The 21786-nt window shown below is 41.4% G+C and overlaps 1 protein-coding gene across 1 annotated transcript in view; it reads left to right on the forward strand.

Annotated features, from left to right (window-relative positions):
* Positions 1–397: 397 nt before the first annotated feature.
* Positions 398–21786, forward strand: part of Rbpj (recombination signal binding protein for immunoglobulin kappa J region) — a 69188-nt gene continuing 47799 nt past the window's right edge. The window contains 2 exon segments of the mRNA XM_031342292.1: positions 398–481; positions 484–551. Of these exon segments, the coding sequence (XP_031198152.1) occupies positions 413–481; positions 484–551 (137 nt within the window). The 5' untranslated portion in view covers positions 398–412.

Raw genomic sequence — 21786 nt, forward strand, 5'->3', positions numbered from 1 at the left:
AAAAAAAAAAAAGCCCCGAAGCTTTTTCGCCCGCAGGGCTCTGCCCAGGGTCAGGGCCACGCGGTCATCACGCCTGTGGGTCTCGCCACGCGTGCGGGTAGGCGCAGGGGCAAATGAATGAAGACCGTCGCTGGCAGGTCCCGGGGGCGGGGGGAACCGGATCTGAGTCCGGTCTCCGCCGCCGCTCCGGCCCCCTGATCCCTAGATTAACCTAAGGAAGGCAGGCGTCCAGCGAACCGTCGGAATGAATGAGAAGGGCTGGGAACCCGCAGCGAGCGGGAAGCCGCTTGGAAAACACCCACTCGAGGAGGCGTCTCCTCTGCGCCTGTGAAACGCTCACATTTTCCCAGGACCCCTCCTCCCGGCCCCTGGGCCCCGCCTCCTGACCCCTCGAGTCCCGGTCCCCGTAGTAATGCCCTCCGGTTTTCCTCAGTCTCCACGTACGTCCCCGAGGGCGCGTCCCAAAACCCGGATAACCGGAGCGCCTCCCCCATGGACTACGCGGAGGGCTCGCTCACGGAGGAGCGGCCTGCGCATGCTCCATCGTCGGGGTAGGTTTCCAGGGAAGGCAGTGGACCAGATCCCTTAGTCCGCGGGCGGCGCGAGGTGGCTGGCTCCCGGCGGTGGCGGCGGCGGAGCGGGGGGAAAGAGGGCGCGGGGGCCGGGTGGCAGCGATCGGCGAGGCCGAGGGAAGGGGCGGGGGAGAGGAGCAGGGAAAGGCGGCGGGGGGAATCTCGCGAGGGTTGGAGTTTTGGCGAGAGTTTGTGGAAGATGGCGCCTGTTGTGACAGGGTAAGTCCGAGGGGCCAGCGAGTGCCGGGGAACCGGGAAAGTTGCGGGCGTCTGACGGCCTGCGGCCGGCGGCGGGGCCGGGGCTGCGCGGCGCGCCTGGGCTCGGGGAGGCGGCGCGGGCGGCGGCGCGGTTGCGCGGGGGTGCTGCGGGGCTCGCCGTGCGCCGAGCCGAGCCGAGCCGCGCCGCGCCGCGCCGCGGTGGAGCGGGCTCCGGCGCGTGAGGGCGGGTGGGGACGAGGCCGGCGGCTGCGGGCCGAGGGCGGCCGGCGCGCGGGGCCGTGGGCACGGCGCCCGCCGCGCACCCCCCTCGGCGGGCCTGGCCGGGATCCCAGCGCAGCTTTGTTCCCCGTGGCCCGCGTCGTCGCCTGTCCGCCCGGCCGCTGCCCTGGGCGCCGGAGCGCTTTGTCTGTGCGCGCTGCCCCCCGCGACTCTGCCCCCGGCCCTTTGTTTCGCCGCCTTAGGCTCTCGGTGGGAGCCGCGGCGCGACCTGCATCCCGTCTGCACCTCCACTCACTCCACTGTCCCTCCTCCCGTGCCCCTTTGTTGTATCGCTCTGCTCAGTAGCCGGGTGACCTGCCACAGCCCTGGCACCAGATTACTGCCGTTCTCTTTTTTTCTTCCATTGTCTTTCTCGTGTGTATCCCCTCTCACCTTTTTCTCTCTTTGGTCCTTAGTTACCCCCCAGAGGCTTTGTCTCCCCTAGGTAGTGTCTCATTCTCTTAGCATCCCCTTCCCCTCGCGTCACTGCTTGCTCGCTCGCTTGCTTGATTTATCCACTGCCCACTGTGTCTGTCTGTTGAACTGTCTCAGCCCCGGGGACTCCATCTGCTGCTTCCAAGTGCACACAGACTCTACGGTTTGCTTTTGTTGTTTGAGTCTGGGAGATGCTTGGGATACCTAAGTTTGCTCCTTCGTGCCCCTCCTTTCCTCCGTACCCCTTTCTCTTCGGGATCACACCCCTGTCTACCCCCGTGCGCCTTTCTCTTGGGATTAAAACGACCCCACTTTTCTTTGCCATCTTTCTGGGCTCGTGATTGTTTTGCTTGGTAACAGTAGCGCTGGAAAAGGATCTAGATTTCTTGATGGTTATTGCTTTCCCATCCTTGGCTTCTTGATGGCCCTGGCCAAGGGCATCCGCAGTAGCGTTGCACCCACCTGGGTTACCTGAGGGTTGATGGGAGGTTGTATTTTAAGACTGTTAGAAGTAGGCTCAAAGGTACTTTTTTTTTTTTTTTCTTGTTGGTGATGAAGGATAGTTTCAGATATTCGCAGTGGATATGCGTTTGATGTGAATAGAAGGTGAGTGAATTTTGATGTTGAAAACTTGTGAATGTTGGGGTGGAGAAGTTTATCGGTTTTTTTCTGGAATCTATACAGTTTTAATTTTCTACTCCTACTTTATGGGGAGGAGACATGAGTTTACCATTTATGATTGTTTGAATTTTCAGCTTAAGTATGTAGTTTGTGCTTTTTACATCTGTGGATGTGTGGCAACTATTTCGACGTTGGGAATCAGGTGCCAAAGAGCAGAGTGTAGTTTTGGTTTGATGAGTACTGCTTTCAGGATCTTTGTGGAATACATTAATTACAGGCAGTCAAAAGACTGGTAGCTTTTAGTTTGGTTATCTTAAAGGTACTTCCTTATGTTACATGAGCATTAAGTTGTTTTCTGCTCTTATTGTTATGGTAATGTTAAGAGCTCGGGCGATGGCTGGGGGTGTGGTGTAGGATATTGTATACTAATGGCCTGAATTATTGTATCGTCCGGGTTGTTAATACTGATTTATTGTTCAGAAATTTTTTTCTACTAGTTGATCACTACTTTTAGAAGATACATTACCCATACAATCATATGCAACTTCATCTCTTAAGTTGTACACAAAGAGCTGCTGATGAGGACATAGAAGATGAGGTCTAAGGAATGTTGGCACTTTGGAAAGCTTTTTAAAAACATGGTTATTAGAATTTATAGGCTTAATACTTTCAGTGTAAACCACACTTTGAACAATACATGAAGTTGTGAGAATTTGCATTTCTCATACTTAGCACATAACTGGAGGTTAAAATTGGGCACACTCTGGTTCTGATTGTGAGCACAGTGCAAATGCTGTATAATAATGCAGTGTAGTTTGTTCTGATTTGTACATTTAAGAATGATCACAAAGACACCATAAAGTGAGCTTTACAACTGAGTTGTGTTGTTTCTAAGCACGTACTAATTACTTAGAAACAACTAAGTTGTTCTAAGTACTTTTAGCCAGAAAATTGAGAAGTGTAAGAATTTTCATGAAATAAAAAACGGTGCCTTAACTTAGACAGCAGGGTATTTGGAAATACAAATGAACCATGGCTGGGAAACTTTCTGAGTATTGATTATTTCAGCTTTAAACTTACTACCCCAACATGTTGTAGGGAATTGTTCTATTACATACTGCTAGGCACAGTTAAGTTTATGTAAAAGTTACTTCTTGATGTATACTCACAGACTCCTGTGGTCTCTTAATTGGGTAAAATAAAAAAGTAAAAAGCTGCTATCGCCAGATGTAATTCAGCAGATTAATCTTTGGCATTATGGATAAGTCTGGCATTAGAAGAAAATGGTTATGTTTTAAAGGTCTTATATGTTTTAATTCTGAGGTTGACTTAGTTTTAGAAATAAGACTTGGCTTGAAAGCAAGCACTAGTTTGCATTTTGCATCCTCCTAATACTAAATTCATGTTATTTCAGCTAGGGGCAGTATTTTCTCATGGATTGACTAAAAATTGTTATTTTTGGCCTTTAGCTTTGTGATTATTTCCAAGATATTTGTTTCCTCTGCCAGCTTCCTAACTGTGCAGAATGGGAATGGAATAATTTTGCTACATCTGTAGAGGTACACCCGAGGGTTTGCAGAGCCCCCTTGGATGAACAGTGTGCTTAAGGTCTAGGAACTGTTACTGGAATGAGCTAATGTGAAGTAGGTCATATTTTATAGGAAGTCAAGTAGGAGGTTATGAACTAAGTTCTTGGCAAGTTACAGGAGTAACAGTGGAATGAAAGAAAAAAACAACTATGTATTATTGTAGTTTGTATAAAAGATATAAATTTAGAGGAAGAGGGTCAAGCAAAAACAAGCTTGGGTAAGAGATGGAAGAAATGTCAAACTAACAGATTGTAAAATTATGGAATGCCCTTTATTGATTTCTGTATGTACTAATACTTAGTTTTTGTATATTTTAATTTTAAAAAATTTATTGTAGTAATACTTTTTAAAAGATAGTATCTTTTTTTGCACTCTTAGCCTGAAAACTTTTATATCTGCCTTATATTTTTTGATGCTTTGAAGAATATTTTCTGATCACTAGAACATGATTTTAGACTTGGCTTTTAGGGAAAGTTTTTTTTTTTTTTGTGCACTTGACATTCTGTAGATACTTCCTGATGAAACCCATTGTTCCTTTATTTTGATAGTTGATAGTCAGGTGTCAAAGTTTTGGGCTTCCTCTCTTACTAATCCTTTATTTCTGAACTTTCGAGATAGGTTACACCATGCAGCCTAGGCTGCCCTGGTACTTAAGATCACCTGCCTATGCCTCGCCTCTCCATGCTGGGAGAACATGTGTGCTCATAGCTGAGCCTCTACTGTTTTTCTGATTATTAAGAACTGATAGTTTTACCTCCTAAGGAACCCCTTTAATCTGTAGTGACACAGTGCATGCTAACATCACTTCTCACCTATTTTACCACAGACCCCCTTTCCCTTCTAGATTCTGTAGCTTCCCCATGGTAACAGCAGTTTTCTGAGTAGTGAATCCATCACTCTAGTTTAAAAAGCTTTCTATGGCTCCCCCTACAGCCTTCACTAGGAGAGGCAGCAGGCTAGAGGGCTTTGAAGTTCTATTTGCTCCGTGCTAGGTTCCAGTTCTATTTTTCTTTCCACTTAAATCTCTGTAATATTACCAGGCTGGCCTATCCTTTCCTCTTCCAACAGTTGTAAGATAATTATTCCCAAGTTAAAGGGTTGTGATAGTTAAATGAAGTAATAGGTTAAAGTATTTAGTAGATTCAAGGCACATACTTAGTGCTTTAGAAAAAAAATCTTTGCTATCATAGCAGGTTCGTCATAGTTATTTCATGATGCCTTCTTCAACTAAATTGTCCTTCCTTCATCTTAATGCTCATATTTAAGAACTTGGAGTTCCAACCAACATAGGCCCAGCAGTCTAATGCCTCCCTGAATTTGAAAAAAAAAAGAAAAGAAAAAAAAAAGAAAAGGTTATTCTTTGAGAACTGAGGTCAAGGAATAGTCTAATGAGATATGTCAGGCTAAGTTCCATGCTGCTGGTATGTGTCATGATTGGTGTAATTCTCTTTTATTTTAATTTTTGTATTGTTTTATTTGTTTTGGTGCTCCTAAAAATTTTACTTTAGTTTTGTGTGTATCAGGGTTTTGCCTGCATGTATGTCTGTGTGTGGATGTCAGATCTACATGGGAGCTACACACAGTGTGAGCTGTCATGTGGGTGCTAGGATTTGAACCTGGGTCCTCTAGGAAGAACAGTCAGCATCCCAACCAATCAGCCATCTCTTCAGCCCCGGTATAATACTCTAGGAAATATTTTACTAAATTGTAGTGTAATTATTATACTCAAACCATTTTCTTTTAATCATTTATATATTATATTCACAAGTGTGCCCAGTACTTGATAGGGAGTAAGAAATTTTTTTTTAAAGATTTTTTTTTTTTTTTTTTGGTTTTTCGAGACAGGGTTTCTCTCTGTAACCCCGGCTGTCCTGGTACTCCCTATGTAGACCAGGCTGGCCTCGAACTCGGAAATCCGCCTGCCTCCGCCTCCCAAGTGCTAGGATTAAAGGCGTGCGCCACCACCGCCCGGCTAAAGATTTATTTATTTATTTTATGTATATGCGTACACTGTAACTGTACAGATGGGTGAGCCATCATGTGGTTGCTGGGAATTGAATTCAAGACCTCTGCTCGCTTCGGTTGGCTCTGCTTGCTCTGGTCAACCTGGCTCACTGAGCCATCTCTCCAGCCCAGAAAAAAAATTTAAACAGAAGATTTACATTACTTTAGAACAAGAATATAACATGGCTATATAGTCTGAATTTAGTATATATAAACTACTCATGTACTAAAATACTCATGGGGCTAGAGAGATGGCGCAGCAGTTAAAAGCACTGACTACTCTTCCAGTAGGTCCTGAGTTCAATTCCCAGCAACCACATGGTGGCTCACAATCATCAGTAATAGGATCAGATGCTCTCTTCTGGTGTATCTGAAAAGAGTGACAGTGTACTCACAATAAATGAATAAATAAATAAATAAGTATATATTTTTTAAAAAGATACTCATGCATCTCTTGTTTATGGTTCTGTTAGGGAACTGTTGCTGATGTACCCAAAGGAATTGGTGTTTTCAGCCTCAGGCTGTCACATAGTATTAGAAAACATAGTGAGATTCATAAAAATACCTTGTAGACAATAGAAATCACTGCCATAAGTTGTTGGTCCAAAAATGACAAGTGTACATTTCACATTGTAGTTTTATGTGGTTGGTTATCAAGTAGCTCTTAAGAGGTTATTTACTTATTTATTCAGAGATAAGACTTTTGGTCTGGGAGATAGCTTAGATTTTAGTGCTTAGGATATGAATGAGTCTCAAGTGCTGGCACCTCAACTTTGGGGAGGTTGAGACAATAGATCCTTGGAGCTCTATTTATATGGCCAGTCATCCTAGTCACCTAGGTGAGAGATTTCAGGAGAGGGGGGGGAGGGAGGGAGGAAAGTAGGGAGGGAGGGAGGGAGACACACAGACAGAGAGAGACAGACACAGGCGCACACAGACAGAGGGAGACAGAGGGAGACAGACAGACACACTCCCTGACCCTGTCTGTCTTTTAAAAAAGAGAAAAAGATGGATAGGATAGTGCCTGAAGAATGACACCAGAAGTTGTCCTTTGACCCCACATATTTACACTTAGGAAGACACACCCTTGTCTGTAGCCCAAGCTGGCTTAAACTTACAACCTGCTGGCATTATAGATATGTTACCACCATGCCTAGCTAGTTCCATTTTTAAGTGTTTCAATTCTTAGATGTGTAAAAATGTACATGAAACCTTAGGGCACTGTGTACTGCTTTGCTTTTTATCCATGCCACAGACTCAAATTAATGATCTATAGGGAAATACATCTTTTTTTTTTTTTTTTTAAATTACTGTTTTGATTTTTTTTAATGAAATTATATATTCTTTTAAAGATTTATTTATTTATTATATGTAAATACACTGTGGCTGTTCTCAGACACACCAGAAGAGGGCGTCAGATCTCACTACAGATGGTTGTGAGCCACCATGTGGTTGCTGGGATTTGAACTCAGGACCTTCAGAAGAGTAGTCAGTGCTCTTACCCACTGAGCCATCTGTCCAGCCCGGGAAATACATCTTTAGGAAAGATTGCTCACTGGTAATGTCTTCATCATTAATTGTAAAATAGGGAATTATGCTTTCATTGTATTTACCTGCTAGGCACATTGTGACTGTTTTACATGTGAAATTAGAAAGGTCTAATAAAACCACGTGGGAGTGATTTGTAAATAGTAAAATATGGAGATATTTTACTTAGTTTCCTTGATAACCCTTCATGCACAAAGCTCATACAAAAATAGATATACTTTTCTATTGCATCCTGTGGTTTGTGGGTCATGTTTTAGGAAGGCAGCAGTGTGCTTATTAGTACATAGGGCCACAACCCTGCAACCCTTGAGATACGGCTTTGACATTTTGAGCAGGCATATTTGGTAAATTACTGCATTAGCAAGGGTGTTGTCATTGAGTCATCCCAACTTTGGGGGTTTACTTCTTGCTGCTCATGGATCTGCTTGGACAATCACAATAATAAAGGAATGTTGACTGCCTGGCTGCTACTATCTTTCAGATACTGTCGGCAGTTCTGGATGCCTCTTAGAGCCTGGCGTTACATCATGATGTTGCTTATGCCTCATTAGGCCTGCTGCTGCTTTGGTGAATGAAATGATAGTCTAATGGTCTGAAAAATGTATTTTTCAAGCATACATAACAGATTTATGGGGATGGGGGAAGTATAAGTGGCAGTAATTGTCTATTTGTGTAAATATTTGTGTAAATTTGTTGGGTTGACAAAATGCACAGAGGTACACACAGCATCTGCTCAGTCAGATTGGCGAGCTCTCAGGCAGTATTGGGTATAGTTAAACTATTTTAAGCTTATGTATAAAAAGAAAAGGCAAACCGTTTTTTTTTATGCATTGTAAGTTTCAAAGGCATGAACTGAAAGTGCTGTCTGCATCTGATGTATGTGAGATAGAATACATTAACACTAGAAAAATCACTAATAAGATCCAAATATTCCTATGTTTTGTTGGCACTAGAGCTAATTTGCATTGTTAATTAGATGATAGTCAAAATTGGTAAAGTTGTTTCTCATAAAAGTCTCCTATGAAAGTATTACTTTCTGAACATGTTAGAGAGCATAATAGAGACAGACTGCATTACGAAGTATAGAGTTGGTGTTTTAGGGCCTTGTAAAGTAACCCACATACTAGCTTCAGACTGGTTTGCATTAGAACAAAGGTATTGTCCCCCTTTTCTGCAAGCTCATGAAGGTCTTATGCATGCATATTGATTCAAATCCTAGTTTTGGTTCTAGGTGTGAGAATAGTTCCATGCCAAAAATAACCCAGTTAATTCTGTACCAACTTCCTAGTCTTTACACCAGTTGGAGTAAGCAGAAATGTGGAAGTCCCAAGACATGACAAGTAACTAGGGAAGCTAGTTTCTTCCCTTAATGTTTCATTAACAAGTGTAGGAAAGAGAGAAAGAGACAGTTCAGATTGAGCATTTCTTTCTTTCTTTCTTTCTTTCTTTCTTTCTTTCTTTCTCTCTTTCTTTCTTTCTTTCTTTCTTTCTTTCTTTTTTTTTTGGTTTTTGGAGACAGGGTTTCTCTTTATAGCCCTGGCTGTCTTGGAACTCACTCTGTAGACCAGGCTGGCCTCAAACTCAGAAATCCACCTGCCTCCCAAGTGCTGGGATTAAAGGCGTGTACCACCACTGCCCAGCCAGATTGAGCATTTCTAAGTAAAGGACCCCACTGTGACAGTCTCCGAAAGTGATTTAGTGAGAAGTACTCAGATAATTACAGTTAAGAGAAATTATGGTCAAGAGTGAGCTGCATGTCTATGTATAATGTTGGTAGGGACACTGGTGTCATTGATTGAGAAGTGTTTATGGTAAAGATGGGTGGTAATCAGGAGTTTTAATTAAGCCAGAAGTGTAGGTTGGGCTCTTCGGAGAAACTTGTCAAGTCAAATGAGGGATTCAGAGAGTAGGTGCAGGTTTTAGTTGATCCAAGGCTGATTGTAAAATGTAAAGAAGGTTGGAATTTGTGGTGATGATAAGGAAAACATAAAGCAAAATGGCCTTTTCTCTAAAGCAGTGCAGTATAGGGAACTATGGAATCAGTGTGCTGTGTGTCACTAAAGTAATGAACATGTTAAGTCTTTGTTGGTGTGAGTATTAAATACAGTAAGGGATATAAAATACCTTGTTCAGTTTTGGAAGTAGGTGTTTAAGAAATAGTTTAATTTCCCCCTTTTTGTAATGTTGAATTTTCAGATGAGAGGAGGATGTGGAATATCATAATGTTTTAAGTTACTTAAGAAGTATCAAAATACTCACTCCTGCTTGTCTCTTGCTGTGACAGTTAACATCGTTCTGCAGGTGTAGATTTGTTTGTGTAGATTATCTGTCTAATCTTTCTGTGACCTCCCAAAGGACTGGAGCTGTTTTATATGTCTCTAATAACATAGTCCATCTCCCAGATTACTAGCTATGTGAAGACTGTGCCTGAAAAGGATTTAATAATATGTAACACTTGCCACTAGGTGGCACTTGGTCTCAGTAAGTGATAAAGCCAGAATTCTGCAGAGTCGGATTTTCTACTTAAATGATACATATATAAACTTACTCTTGGGTTATATTCACCATTCTGCATTTCTGGACTGTACTGTTTGAAATGGAATATGAAACCTATCAAACAAAAACCCCTGAGTGTTAAAAAATAGAAAATGGAACACTGTTAGACTATGTCCCATACATAGATAAAGCTTTTGCAGGAGGCTTTTTTGTTGGTTAGACTGTGGATTGCTTTAAAGGAGGAGAGTGGGCTAGTGTGTTTCTTAGAGAATTTGTTGGAAGGCGACAAAGCGGGGTCTGCCTGAACAATGGAGTATGATTTGTTTTGATCTACTTCCTTACCCCAGTTCTGTATTCTCATCACTGTTCTAGTTTCTGTGTTGTTCAGTAATATGCCTCATGATAGTAACTGCATCCTTAGTTGTATACATTGTGTGTAGAACCATTAAATTCAAGGAGCTTAAGAACTTGAAAAGATTTTACTAATTTCATGTTCTAAAACCCTCATTTATTTTATCAGCCACAGGCAGATTAGATAATTGACTGGTGGCTAGGTTGAGAGGTTCAGTGACTGAGATCCTTCTCTTTGGGGTGTGTGTGTGTGTGTGTGTGTGTGTGTGTGTGTGTGTGTGTGTGTATGTGTGTGTGTGTTGGGGTGAGGTATATGCTTGTACTTTCACTCTTTTTTTTTTTTTTGGCCACTTAGTGATCTGTTACTGTGTCAGGTCACAAGCAAGTTCTTTAGCCTTCAGGCCAAGTTGAAGGACACTGCCCACACTGCTGTGCTGTGCAGTTGTCCTGTCCTCCTCCTTTGCTGTCATCCTGTTTTTATTTTTATTTTTCCTTTTGAAACAAGGTCTCAATGTGTAGTCCAAGTTGGCCTCGAATTGATTATTTATCCCAGGCTGTCTCAAATTCATGGCAGTCCATCTACCTCAGCCTCTCTCTTGCTAGCATTACAGTCCTGTACTGCCATATCTTTCTTGTTTTTGTACTTGAGAGACAGTAATTTACACTGTAGGTTTGGCTGGCTGTGAATTGCTACTGTAGCACAGATTGGTCTCTGACTTAGCTTCCTGCCTTAGTTTCCCCAACAGTCCATTTATAGTCATGAATCCCACATCCAACAGAGATCTGTTAGTCTTGATACCACTTAGGATGCATTTTCTATTTCTGAATGGCTAAAGTGGCCTCTTAGGAGTATGGCTTTCATACTGTATACCTTCTTGCCCGCTGAGGATGTAGTTCCTCCTGCCTTTCCTCTCCTGTCTACCATCTTAGTTTGCACCTGGCTATTCCTAGAAGAAGATGGGAGGGCAGAAGATGAAAGAGAGACTTTTGTACATGGAGAAATACTACAACTTTAAATTTAATGCTGAAAAGCTTACTGGTTTATAAACTTGATGAACATGCAACCATTATTCTGGTATATATGCTAAGACTTAACTGTGGAGTTATTACATCTTTTGTGTCTGTCATTTCTGCTTATGCAGATGTCAAGGAAGTGAATTAAATTCATTCTGGCATTCAAAAATAGTGGTGATAGGATTTGATAAATTACTTACAGTCTAATAATGAATACCATTATTTGACTAAATAGATTGCTGGTTCACTGGTGTAGCTTTTTGTTTTTGTTTTGTTTTTTAAACAAACCTGGGTAGTTGTCCCTTGTAAGAGTTATTTCATGAATATTGCCATCTATTCTTTAACTTGGCCCTCTCTATTATAATCAGTGTGCATTTTGCACACAATTTAGTGGCATGTCATTTATTTAAGCCTGTGGTTTCTTAGTTGTAACTCCTGGAAATTGTCAGTTGGTAAATTAGATAGTTGTTAATTTATAATATAAGCACTCACTCTGTAGACCATGTTGGCCTGAACTCAGAGATCCACCTGCATCTGCCTTCTGAGTCCTGAGACTCAGGCCAAATTAAAATTTAGATTTATCTGTTAGTTGTGTCTTGGCTCTTTCCATAGTTACTTTGTGTAGCTTAACCTTTCTTTTTCTTTCAAACCCCTGGCCTTGTGCCCTTGAGGCTAGCATTCTACAGATTACATTCTGGAATTTTTTCTTTTCTTTCTTTTTTTTTTAAAAAGATTTATTTACTTATGTTATTATGCGTATGAATACACCACCACTGCTCTCTTCAGACATACCAGAAGAGGGCACCAGACCCTACTACAGATGATTGTGAGCTACCATGTGGTTGCTGGGAATTGACCTCAAGACCTCTGGAAGAGCAGTTGGTGCTCTTAACCTCTGAGCCATCTCTCCAGCCCTGGATTTTTTTTCTTAAGGACTAATGTCACATTAATATGTGCTTTATTTTTTTGCTGGCTGGAAGAATTTTACAAAAAATTAAAAACTAATATAAATATTTCTTAGAGTGAGCCATTGTAGTTTTATAACAAATACCATGTTAATATTTGTGGGTATATTTAATTTTTAAATAAATGCAAATATTAACATTTTATATTAAAAATGGCAACAGATAACCATCAATATTAAAAAGATGGGAGGTGGGCTGGATAGATGGTTCAGTCATTAAGAATACTTGTTATTGCTTTGGACCTAGGTTTGATTCCCAGCATCCATAGGTAGCTCACAAATATCTGTAAATTCAGTTCTGGAGGTCAGTGTCCTCTTCTGGCCTTTATTTGCACCAGAAACAAGTGATACACTGACAATGCTTTTAGGCAAAACATCCAAACGTGCAGTAAAATAGTAATAGTAAAAAGATCAGGGAGTTGACAGAGTCTTCAGTATCTCTCAGAGTCTCATGGAGAATTGAAGGCCAGAGTATTTTAGCCACACACACTGCTCTGCTTCTGCCTGTTGGGTTGCATTTCCCAACCCTGTACTGTGACTGACTGGCCTTGTACTTGTCTTTCCATTTGAGTGCTTTCATGCTGCTTGCAGGGACAAGGAAGTTCTGGGTTTAAGTAAATTTGGTTAAATTCTTTAAGGAATGACAATAGTATTCTTTTCTATTAGATTGCTATGAAAATAAACCTTTCTAGAAATGCATTTAAAGTTATATTTGATCACATAATGTTTATAATCAGAGAATGCTGAAGTAAGATCATTTGTCTTTAAACTTTCAGTTTTAAAAAAAACTGAAGATGACAATGTCAGGCACTCTAGACATAACTGTTTTGTTAGATAATGCTTTCCTTCTACTTTGTGGAAAAAGTTCATCTCTTCCCTCCAAATCCCTAAATAATTTATTTTCTGCCTGCAGACCAATTTCAGGTCTTGTAATTATTGTGTATAGTTACAGGGTGGTCTTGGGTAAGAGTGACTGACTTGCTTTGCAACTTAAAATTTCCCTCTTGGGAAATGAGAAAAAGCAAGTTCTTGCGAGGACCAAACACTGCAACTAGCTTGCAATATGAGGCTGGCTCTGTGGAATTGCTCATGTCCACCTTTTGCCTTTTATTTCAGCTGCTGCTCTCCCCTTTAAGCATGGTTGCCTTTATAGTCCCTACTTACTAGGTATCAAGACTCAGGGATGCTCACGCACACACGTGTGAGCGAGTGTGTGTGTGTGTGTGTGTGTTGGTTGCTTTTATTGACTATAATGTCTTTATATCCTTGACTGACTACAGCAAATGCTACCACTTGCCTGTGCATGAGCTTTCCTTTGATATTCCTCTATTGTCAAATGTTGTTAATTTTCCTTGTCTCTTCTTTGCTTTATTTATTACACTCTGTCTGTTACTACTTTTGGTACTAGAGCTATATTTATAAAACTCCTGCTGTCTGCTCTGCAAAATGAGTCTGTTGTCCGCCAGCTAGTGTGCATGCATCCATGTCCACCATCTGTAAGCCCCACACCTGCATCCATGTCCCTACCATCTGTAAGCTCCCATACCTGCATCCATGTCCACCATCTGTAAGCCCCACACCTGCATCCATGTCCACCATCTGTAAGCTCCACACCTGCATCCATGTCCACCATCTGTAAGCCCCACACCTGCATCCATGTCCACCATCTGTAAGCTCCACATCTGCATCCATGCCCACCATCTGTAAGCCCCACATCTGCATCCATGTCCCCACTATCTGTAAGCTCCCATACCTGCATCCATGTCCACCATCTGTAAGCCCTACATCTGCATCCATGTCCACCATCTGTAAGCTCCACACCTGCATCCATGTCCATCATCTGTAAGCCCACATCTGCATCCATGTCCACCATCTGTAAGCTCCACACCTGCATCCATGTCCACCATCTGTAAGCCCACATCTGTATCCATGTCCACCATCTGTAAGCTCCACATCTGCATCCATGTCCACCATCTGTAAGCTCCACACCTGCATCCATGTCCATTATCTGTAAGCCCCACATCTGCATCCATGCCCACCATCTGTAAGCTCCACACCTGCATCCATGTCCACCATCTGTAAGCGCCACACCAGTATCCATGTCCACCATCTGTAAGCTCCACACCTGCATCCATGTCCACCATCTGTAAGCCCCGCATCTGCATCCATGTCCACCATCTGTAAGCCCCACACCAGTACCCATGTCCACCATCTGTAAGCTCCATACTTGCTGCTGGCCTGCCCCGCTCTTCCTCACCCACCCACCCACCCCCAACCCCCCCACCCCCGTTCCCTAGGAGCATTATCTTTATGTCTCTCTCACTTCCTTCTGTTCTCTTTCTTTCTTGTTTCATTGATGACCTGATTTTATTTTTCCAGGTGTCTTACTCCTTGCTTACTGCAATTGCTTTATTTTTATTTTTTATTTTTTTAGTTTTTCGAGACAGGGTTTCTCTGTATAGCCTTGGCTGTCCTGGAACTCACTCTGTAGACCAGGCTGGCCTCGAACTCAAATCCGCCTGTCTCTGCCTCCCAAGTGCTGGGATTAAAGGCGCCTACCACCACTGCCCGGTTGCCTTATTGAGGTCTGCCTCATCCTGTAGTTGGACTGTCACTGTCTTAGCTGCCCTGACTCCCTCTACTGCCATCCTGAGTTAGTTCATCCTGTAGTCTGTGGCTTCTGGTATTTTGTTCCTTTGTTAGCATTTTGGGGGTTATAGGGATACTTGGTGACCTAATTTTATTGTGAATTGTATCCGTGGATTTTGATTTGGCTAGTCTAGTTGCTGCCTCCTCTTTTGAGAGATTATAAAATTATGTGACTGTCATTTTCATTCTAAAGTTTTATTTTGTTTTTAAAAGACATCAGACATATATATTAACTATAAACCAAGTTGCTATGAAATATGTAGTTTGTCTACACATGTAATTCCCAACCCTCAGAGATAATGTGCTAAATATCAGTGGGATAAGTTTCTTTCCAACCTGGAAATTTTCATTATTATTATTATTATTTTTATTATTATTTTTATTATTAAATATTTCTGATGTATCTAGTTATGAGTTATTATTATTGTTGTTATAATTATTAATATTTTAAAATTTTGAAACAGGATCCTCCTCTAGCTCAGGCTGACCTGAAGCTAATGTGTTGCCTATAGTGGTTTTTTTTTTTTTTTTTTTTTTTTTTTTTTTTTTTTTTTTTTTTTTTTTTTTTTGTTTTTTGTTTTTTGTTTTTTCGAGACAGGGTTTCTCTGTGTAGCCCTGGCTGTCCTTGAACTCATTCTGTAGACCAGGCTGGCCTTGAACTCAGAAATCCTCCTGCCTCTGCCTCCCAAGTGCTGGGATTAAAGGTGAGTGCCACCACTGCCTGGCACCTATAGTGGTTTTGAATTGGCCTCAGTACTTCCCCATTGCTTTGATTACAGGTGAGCCACCATATCAAAGAGTATTTTTGACTCTTAGAAGTTTGAGTGTACTTGTGTGCTGTGTGTTGAATAAGTGCAGCACATCTGGTATTCATAATACTACAAAACTAACAAAATGCAACCAAGAAAGGTTATAGTCCTAAATTAAACACAAGTAACATTTAAATGTATATGTATCCTTTCAAACTTAAAACACTGATGTTTCCCAGTTCCTCCAAGTAATACATGTACTGAAAAGTGCATTGAGCTGTAGAGCTGCTCTGTGTAGGTGGCCCTTGCTTACAGTTTGATGATGCAGTCTAGACTCTATAGCATGCATTGATATGCATAGGTGAGCTTCTCACTTATGTGTTGTGTTAGTCCTCACTTCTGTTGCATAAATTGGACAGTTTAATTAAGCAGCACATTGTTCTTCCACTTGGGTTACTAAGCAGTATTCCATGTGTTGCCGTGAGTGTGTAGGAGGTGTGGTTGCCCATTGTTCATAATGGCTGCTTGGATGCTTTCTGGCTATCTTATTTCTTCAAATAAATATTGATGCTGTAAATATATCTGTGCATGTGTGATAATGAAAAACATGGATATTTTAAGGTGGAATTTCTGTTTTTAAACTGTAGTTATTGTCCAATAAAATTACATTTTATTTATGAATTGCATTTGTAAATGTATTTTTCTGTTGAAGTCTTTTTTTTCTCAGTCTGTGTAAGAACTTTTATATTTTTTTAAGTGTATCCGTTAAGTTACTGTAAGAATTAGAAATTAGGACTCCACATTTAGTCTTTCTAAATTTTAAGATAAAATTTGTAACATATAAAATAAAACCTTTATCTTTTCTATGTAGCTATTTCCAGCAGTTTTTTTTTTAATTTTTTTTTTAAGATTTATTTATTTATTATATGTAAGTACACTGTAGCTGTCTTCATACACACCCGAAGAGGGCATCTGATCTCATTATGGATGGTTGTGAGCCACCATGTGGTTGCTGGGATTTGAACTCAGGACCTTCGGAAGAGCAGTCAGTGCTCTTAAGCGCTGAGCCATTTCTCCAGCCCTTTTTTAATTTTTTAATTGAAAATATTTTTCACAAAATATTTTTGATGTTTTCCTCTACTCCAGTCTTTCCGAGATCCTTCTTATATCTCTACCTACCCAACTTTATATTTGTTCTCTTTCTCTCTTTAAAACAACAAAAACAAGAAGCCCAAAACAAAAACCCCTACAAAGCAAAATAAAATAAAAAGTTGGTAAAAATACCATCTAGTTCATTTTATGTTGGTTAGTGTACTCTGTGAGGCCACTGCAGAAAACAGCTTTTTCTTTTCCTCCTCTGGGTATCAGTTGTACATAGCCTTTTGGTGAGGGATGGAAGCCATGTCTACTTCCCCTTCCCGGTGCTGGGACCCCTTTTGGCTTGAACCTGTGCAGACTTTGTGCATGGGGCCTCAGTCTCTAAGTTCATTTGTGCATCAGCCCTGCTGTGTCTAGAAGGCACTGTTTCTTTGGGTTACTCATCATTTCTGACTCTTCTTCCTCAGGGATCTCTGAACCTTGAGAGGAGAGGTTTGATGAAGGTATCTCATTTAGGACTGTGCTTCAAAGTCTTCCATTTTCTGCACATTGTTCACATGTGGGTCTCATAAAGATTTATTTTTACTTATATGTCTGTGTAGAGAGGAGTGGTGTATGTGTGTGCTCGTGCATGCATGTATGCATGCAGATGGCTGAGGAGTCTAGAAGAGGGCATTAGATTCCCTGAACCTGGAATTATGGACAGTTTTAAACTGCCTAACTGCTGGGAACTGAATTTGGGTCTTCTGCAAGAGCAGTCTGTGCCCCTAACCATTGAGCCATCTTTCTAATCTCTCTGGTAATTTTTTTAGTTTTGCATCTCAGTATGTGTTTGGGTGGCCATTTGTGGAAAGAACATACGCTGATAGTCATGAGAAACATTCTGTTCACCCCTATTGGTTATGGCATGCTAAGTAAGGAACTAGAAGGTGCTTCTAACATCATATAAATTAAAGACATTGCTATGAAAAATCATTCAGTATTCTCATAGTTTCGTTCACATAGTTTCGTATTTTAGGTACCATTACTTTTTGTTTTCAGATGGGGTGGGGATCTTTAATGTAGCTCATCCTAGCCACAGATTTATGTGCCACTATGCCTTATTGGTCCTCTTGGCTACACTGAAACAGGTTTAGTGTTAGTTTTACCTAAAACTGCTTTATACATGTCATTTTAAAGTCTTTGCTGTTGAACTTGGTTGTTTTTATAAGACAGCAGTTGTGGATATGGCCTAAAAATTGATGAGCCTTGCCAGGCGGTGGTGGCACATGCCTTTAATCCCAGCACTTGGGAGGCAGAGGCAGGCGGATTTCTGAGTTTGAGGCCAGCCTGGTCTACAGAGTGAGTTCCAGGACAGCCAGGGCTATACAGAGAAACCCTGTCTCGAAAAACCAAAAAAACAAAACAAAACAAAACAAAAAACCCAAACGGATGAGCCTCTATCGTGATAAGCCGTTGTGGAGCTGTGAAAGGCTCCTTACAAACTGTAGCCACAGCTGCTATGAATGCTGTGTTGTGGTTTTGGAGGGGACACAAATCAAGTGACTGTTTCTGTCTTGGTCTTCCTAATGCTGCTCCTTTCTTTGCCTTTGAAGGAATTTGGAACATTTGCTTGAATGTTTTAATGCTTTTTTCTCTCTCTAGATATAGTCTGATATGAAGGTGAGACATTTTATGGGACTTGTTTCTGTCCTCTAGTAGTGATACTCAGCTGCTGTGTGTGACAGCATTATGTCCACTGTGCAGCGTTATGAACATTGAGTTATTTGGAATGAAATATTTTTCTATTGGAAAAAAAACCATTGTAATGGCTAAAATAACTTGTTTTGCCTCAGAGATTGAAAGATTGGAGTTTTACAATGATTTTTTTAAAAATCAAAGTAGTGATACTTAATATATATATTTTATTTATGTCAAAATAGACAGTTTTCCCAAACAAAAAAAATCTTAGTGCTTGCTTTTAATCCCAGCTCTTGGGATGTAGAGACAGGAGGATCTCTGTGAGTTTGAGGCCAGCCTAGGTCTACAGAGGGAGTTCCAGGACAGCTAAGAATACATAGAGAAACCTTGTTTTGAAAAACCAAAACAATAGGGAGGCAGAGGCAGGCGGATTTCTGAGTTCCGGGCCAGCCTGGTCTACAAAGTGAGCTCCAGGACAACCAGGGCTACACAGAGAAACCCTGTCTCGAACCCCCCCTCCCAAAAAAAAAAAAAGAAAAGAAAAAGAAAAGCCAAAACAAACAATTCTAGACTTGGATCTATGTATCTGTCAACCATCATACACATCTGTCTGTCTGTCTATCTGTCTATGTATCATCTGTTTATTTTTGAGTTCTGGCCTGGAACTCACCATGTAGTCCAGGCTGGCCTCTCTCCCTGCCTCTAGAGTGCTGAGAATGCATGCATAGGACTATGCTTGCTGTTTGTGAAAGCCTTAGACCATACGTAAAGTCAGAGCTTAGCATGATTTCATATGGTAAAACCTTCTGTACTGAACATATTCTGAAAACAGGTTATAAAGAAAAATAGAGATGATAATTACCCAAATAGCTAACTTAATTTTTGGTATGCTTGGCCTATTATCTTGCACATTCTAAGCAAGCACTCTTGTCATTAAGCTGTACCTTCAACCTTCTCCCCCCCCCCTTTTAAAGATTTATATATTTATTTCATGTATGTGAATGAGTAAACTGTAGCTGTCCTCAGATACACCAGAAGAGGGCATCATACCCCCATTACAGATGTTTGTGAGCCACCATGTAGTTGCTAGGAATTGAACTCAGGACCTCTGGAAGAAAACCTCTGGAAGAACAATCAGTGCTCTTAGCTGCTGAGCCATCTCTCTAACCCTCCCTTTTCTTTTAAAGTAAATAAAATTACTTTTTTTTAGTTTTATACTTTCCTAGTAGTTTAAAGAGTTCAGACAGAGACTAACATTTGATGTTTCATTATATGGGACATATTTCCAGAAGGATTTTTATTCCTTATAAAAAGAACAGTTTCTGTGAATTGTAGTTATTAACCATAACTTTAGATGCAGAAGAATTCCCAGCGAGTGGTATGATTCATTATCAAATTTTAACAGAGTGGTTGTAGACTAGCAATGAGAATAATTAGCCAGAAAATATTAGTAGGGTAGAGATCCCTTTGTTGTAGCATTTAACTTTAATTTCCTGGCCAGTTTATATGGATAATTAAAACTTCTGAAGCAATTGGGATATGCTGTTGTAGTTGATTTCCTGAGCTCACTAGGGAAATTGAAATACAATTTCCATCAAGCAGATGACTTTCCTATTGCCATTCCTAGCAGTACCTCCTGAAGTTCGTGTTTGAGCTGGGCAACTTCCTAGTCATACCAGCTCCGAACTTTGGAATGCCTGGTAACAGGATGTGATGTAGATGAGTGCTTCCCATAGTTGGAGCTGTGTGTGCTTAATGACACCCCAACTAATGGGCAAATACTCTTCTTCAGTCCCAGGATATTTATTCTTTCTCCCCGCCACATCCTTTCAGGAATTTCTTAGCTGCTTGTTTAACCATTTTACTTTCATCAAACCCCCTCCAATATTATTTTAGACAGGACCTTCCAATTAAATAACTTCAGGTAGACTTTGAATCTGGGAGTCTCTTACTACCTCAGCTGGGATTATAGGCCTATGGCTGTCAGTGTACTATTTTCATTTCCACTTAGTCAGGTGACAACTTCTGTTTAGTGCTTTGAGGGTGGCTTGTGATAGAATTAAGGCAGGCTTCATTGTGCTGGGGGAGGCTTTCAGAATGCAACCATGCTGGGGTTTACAGTTCATAGTGAAGCTTTTTTAGTTTTGGACTTTTTTTTTTTTTAAAGTGGGGTTTCTCTGTGTAGCCCTGGCCATCCTTGAACTCTCTCTGCAGACCAAGCTGGCTTTGAACTCATATTTATTTGCCTGCCTCTGCCTCCTAAACATAGTGAAGCTTTGATGGAGATTTTTATTTGCTAATAATAGGATTACTTTCTTTAGTTTTCAATGTGCTTGACATCTCCCACTGGAAAAATTTAAAAACCAGAAATTTGGGATATCCATATATATTTGTGCTCTTAAAAAAAAAAATCACTTACTCCGGGCAGTGGTGGTACACGCCTTTAATCCCAGCACTTGGGAGGCAGAGGCAGGTGGATTTCTGAGTTCGAGGCCAGCCTGGTCTACAGAGTGAGTACCAGGACAGCCAGGGTTAACACCGAGAAACCCTGTCTCAAAAAACAAAAACAAAAACAAAAAAATCACTTACTAAGATTCTAAAACCATTGTACACTTGATAGTTGACATAATCAGAAAATGTACTTAAGTCTTTTCTTGATCACATATAAAAGCAATGCAGTGATATCTTGAGAACAGTACAGAGATGAGTTGTATCTTGGGGAGAGGGTATGGTTTTATTTTTCTGACATAATTAATTGGGCCAGTTCAGAGAGTGAGTATAGTTAAAGAACTCTTAACTTTGTCAAGAAGGGGGGAAATTCCAATGTTTTATATGGATTCCAAGGGCTCATTGGTGTCATTTACTGGGTAGGTGGCACTGGCATACGTGGACAGTAGAGGAGTTCAGTTAATGCTGGGAGAAGTTTTGGGTCAGTTGACTAAGAACTTGAGAATTGCAGCCTGATTCAGGAGAGCTAGATGGAGGTATTCAAGGACTAGTTAACTGTTATGTATAGGATTCCAGCTCAAGAGAGAGGTCACGATTTGAAAGACATACTTGAAGACTAGTAGATCCTGTGGAGAAGTAAGCAGAAGCAGCTGGGAAGCACCAGCATGCGAGAAGTGAGGAGAAGCTGGCACAGTGCAGCACTCCAGAAACGAGCAGGGGACCTAGTCACAGTGCAGCACTCCAGAAACGAGCAGGGGACCTGGTCACAGTGCAGCACTCCAGAAACGAGCAGGGGACCTGCTCACAGTGCAGCACTCCAGAAATGAGCAGGGGACCTAGTCACAGTGCAGCACTCCAGAAACGAGCAGGGGACCTGGTCACAGTGCAGCACTCCAGAAACGAGCAGGGGACCTGGTCACAGTGCAGCACTCCAGAAACGAGCAGAGGACCTGGCACAGTGCAGCACTCCAGAAACGAGCAGGGGACCTGCTCACTGCGTCACACACCAGAGCAGGAGAGAAGCTCACTGTCTGTCAGGTTAGGGCTGCTAAGAACCAAGAACCAAGAACCTGACAAGACAGTTATTGGTA

The sequence above is a fragment of the Mastomys coucha genome, unplaced genomic scaffold (assembly GCF_008632895.1).
Source record: "Mastomys coucha isolate ucsf_1 unplaced genomic scaffold, UCSF_Mcou_1 pScaffold22, whole genome shotgun sequence".
Classification (NCBI taxonomy): domain Eukaryota; kingdom Metazoa; phylum Chordata; class Mammalia; order Rodentia; family Muridae; genus Mastomys; species Mastomys coucha.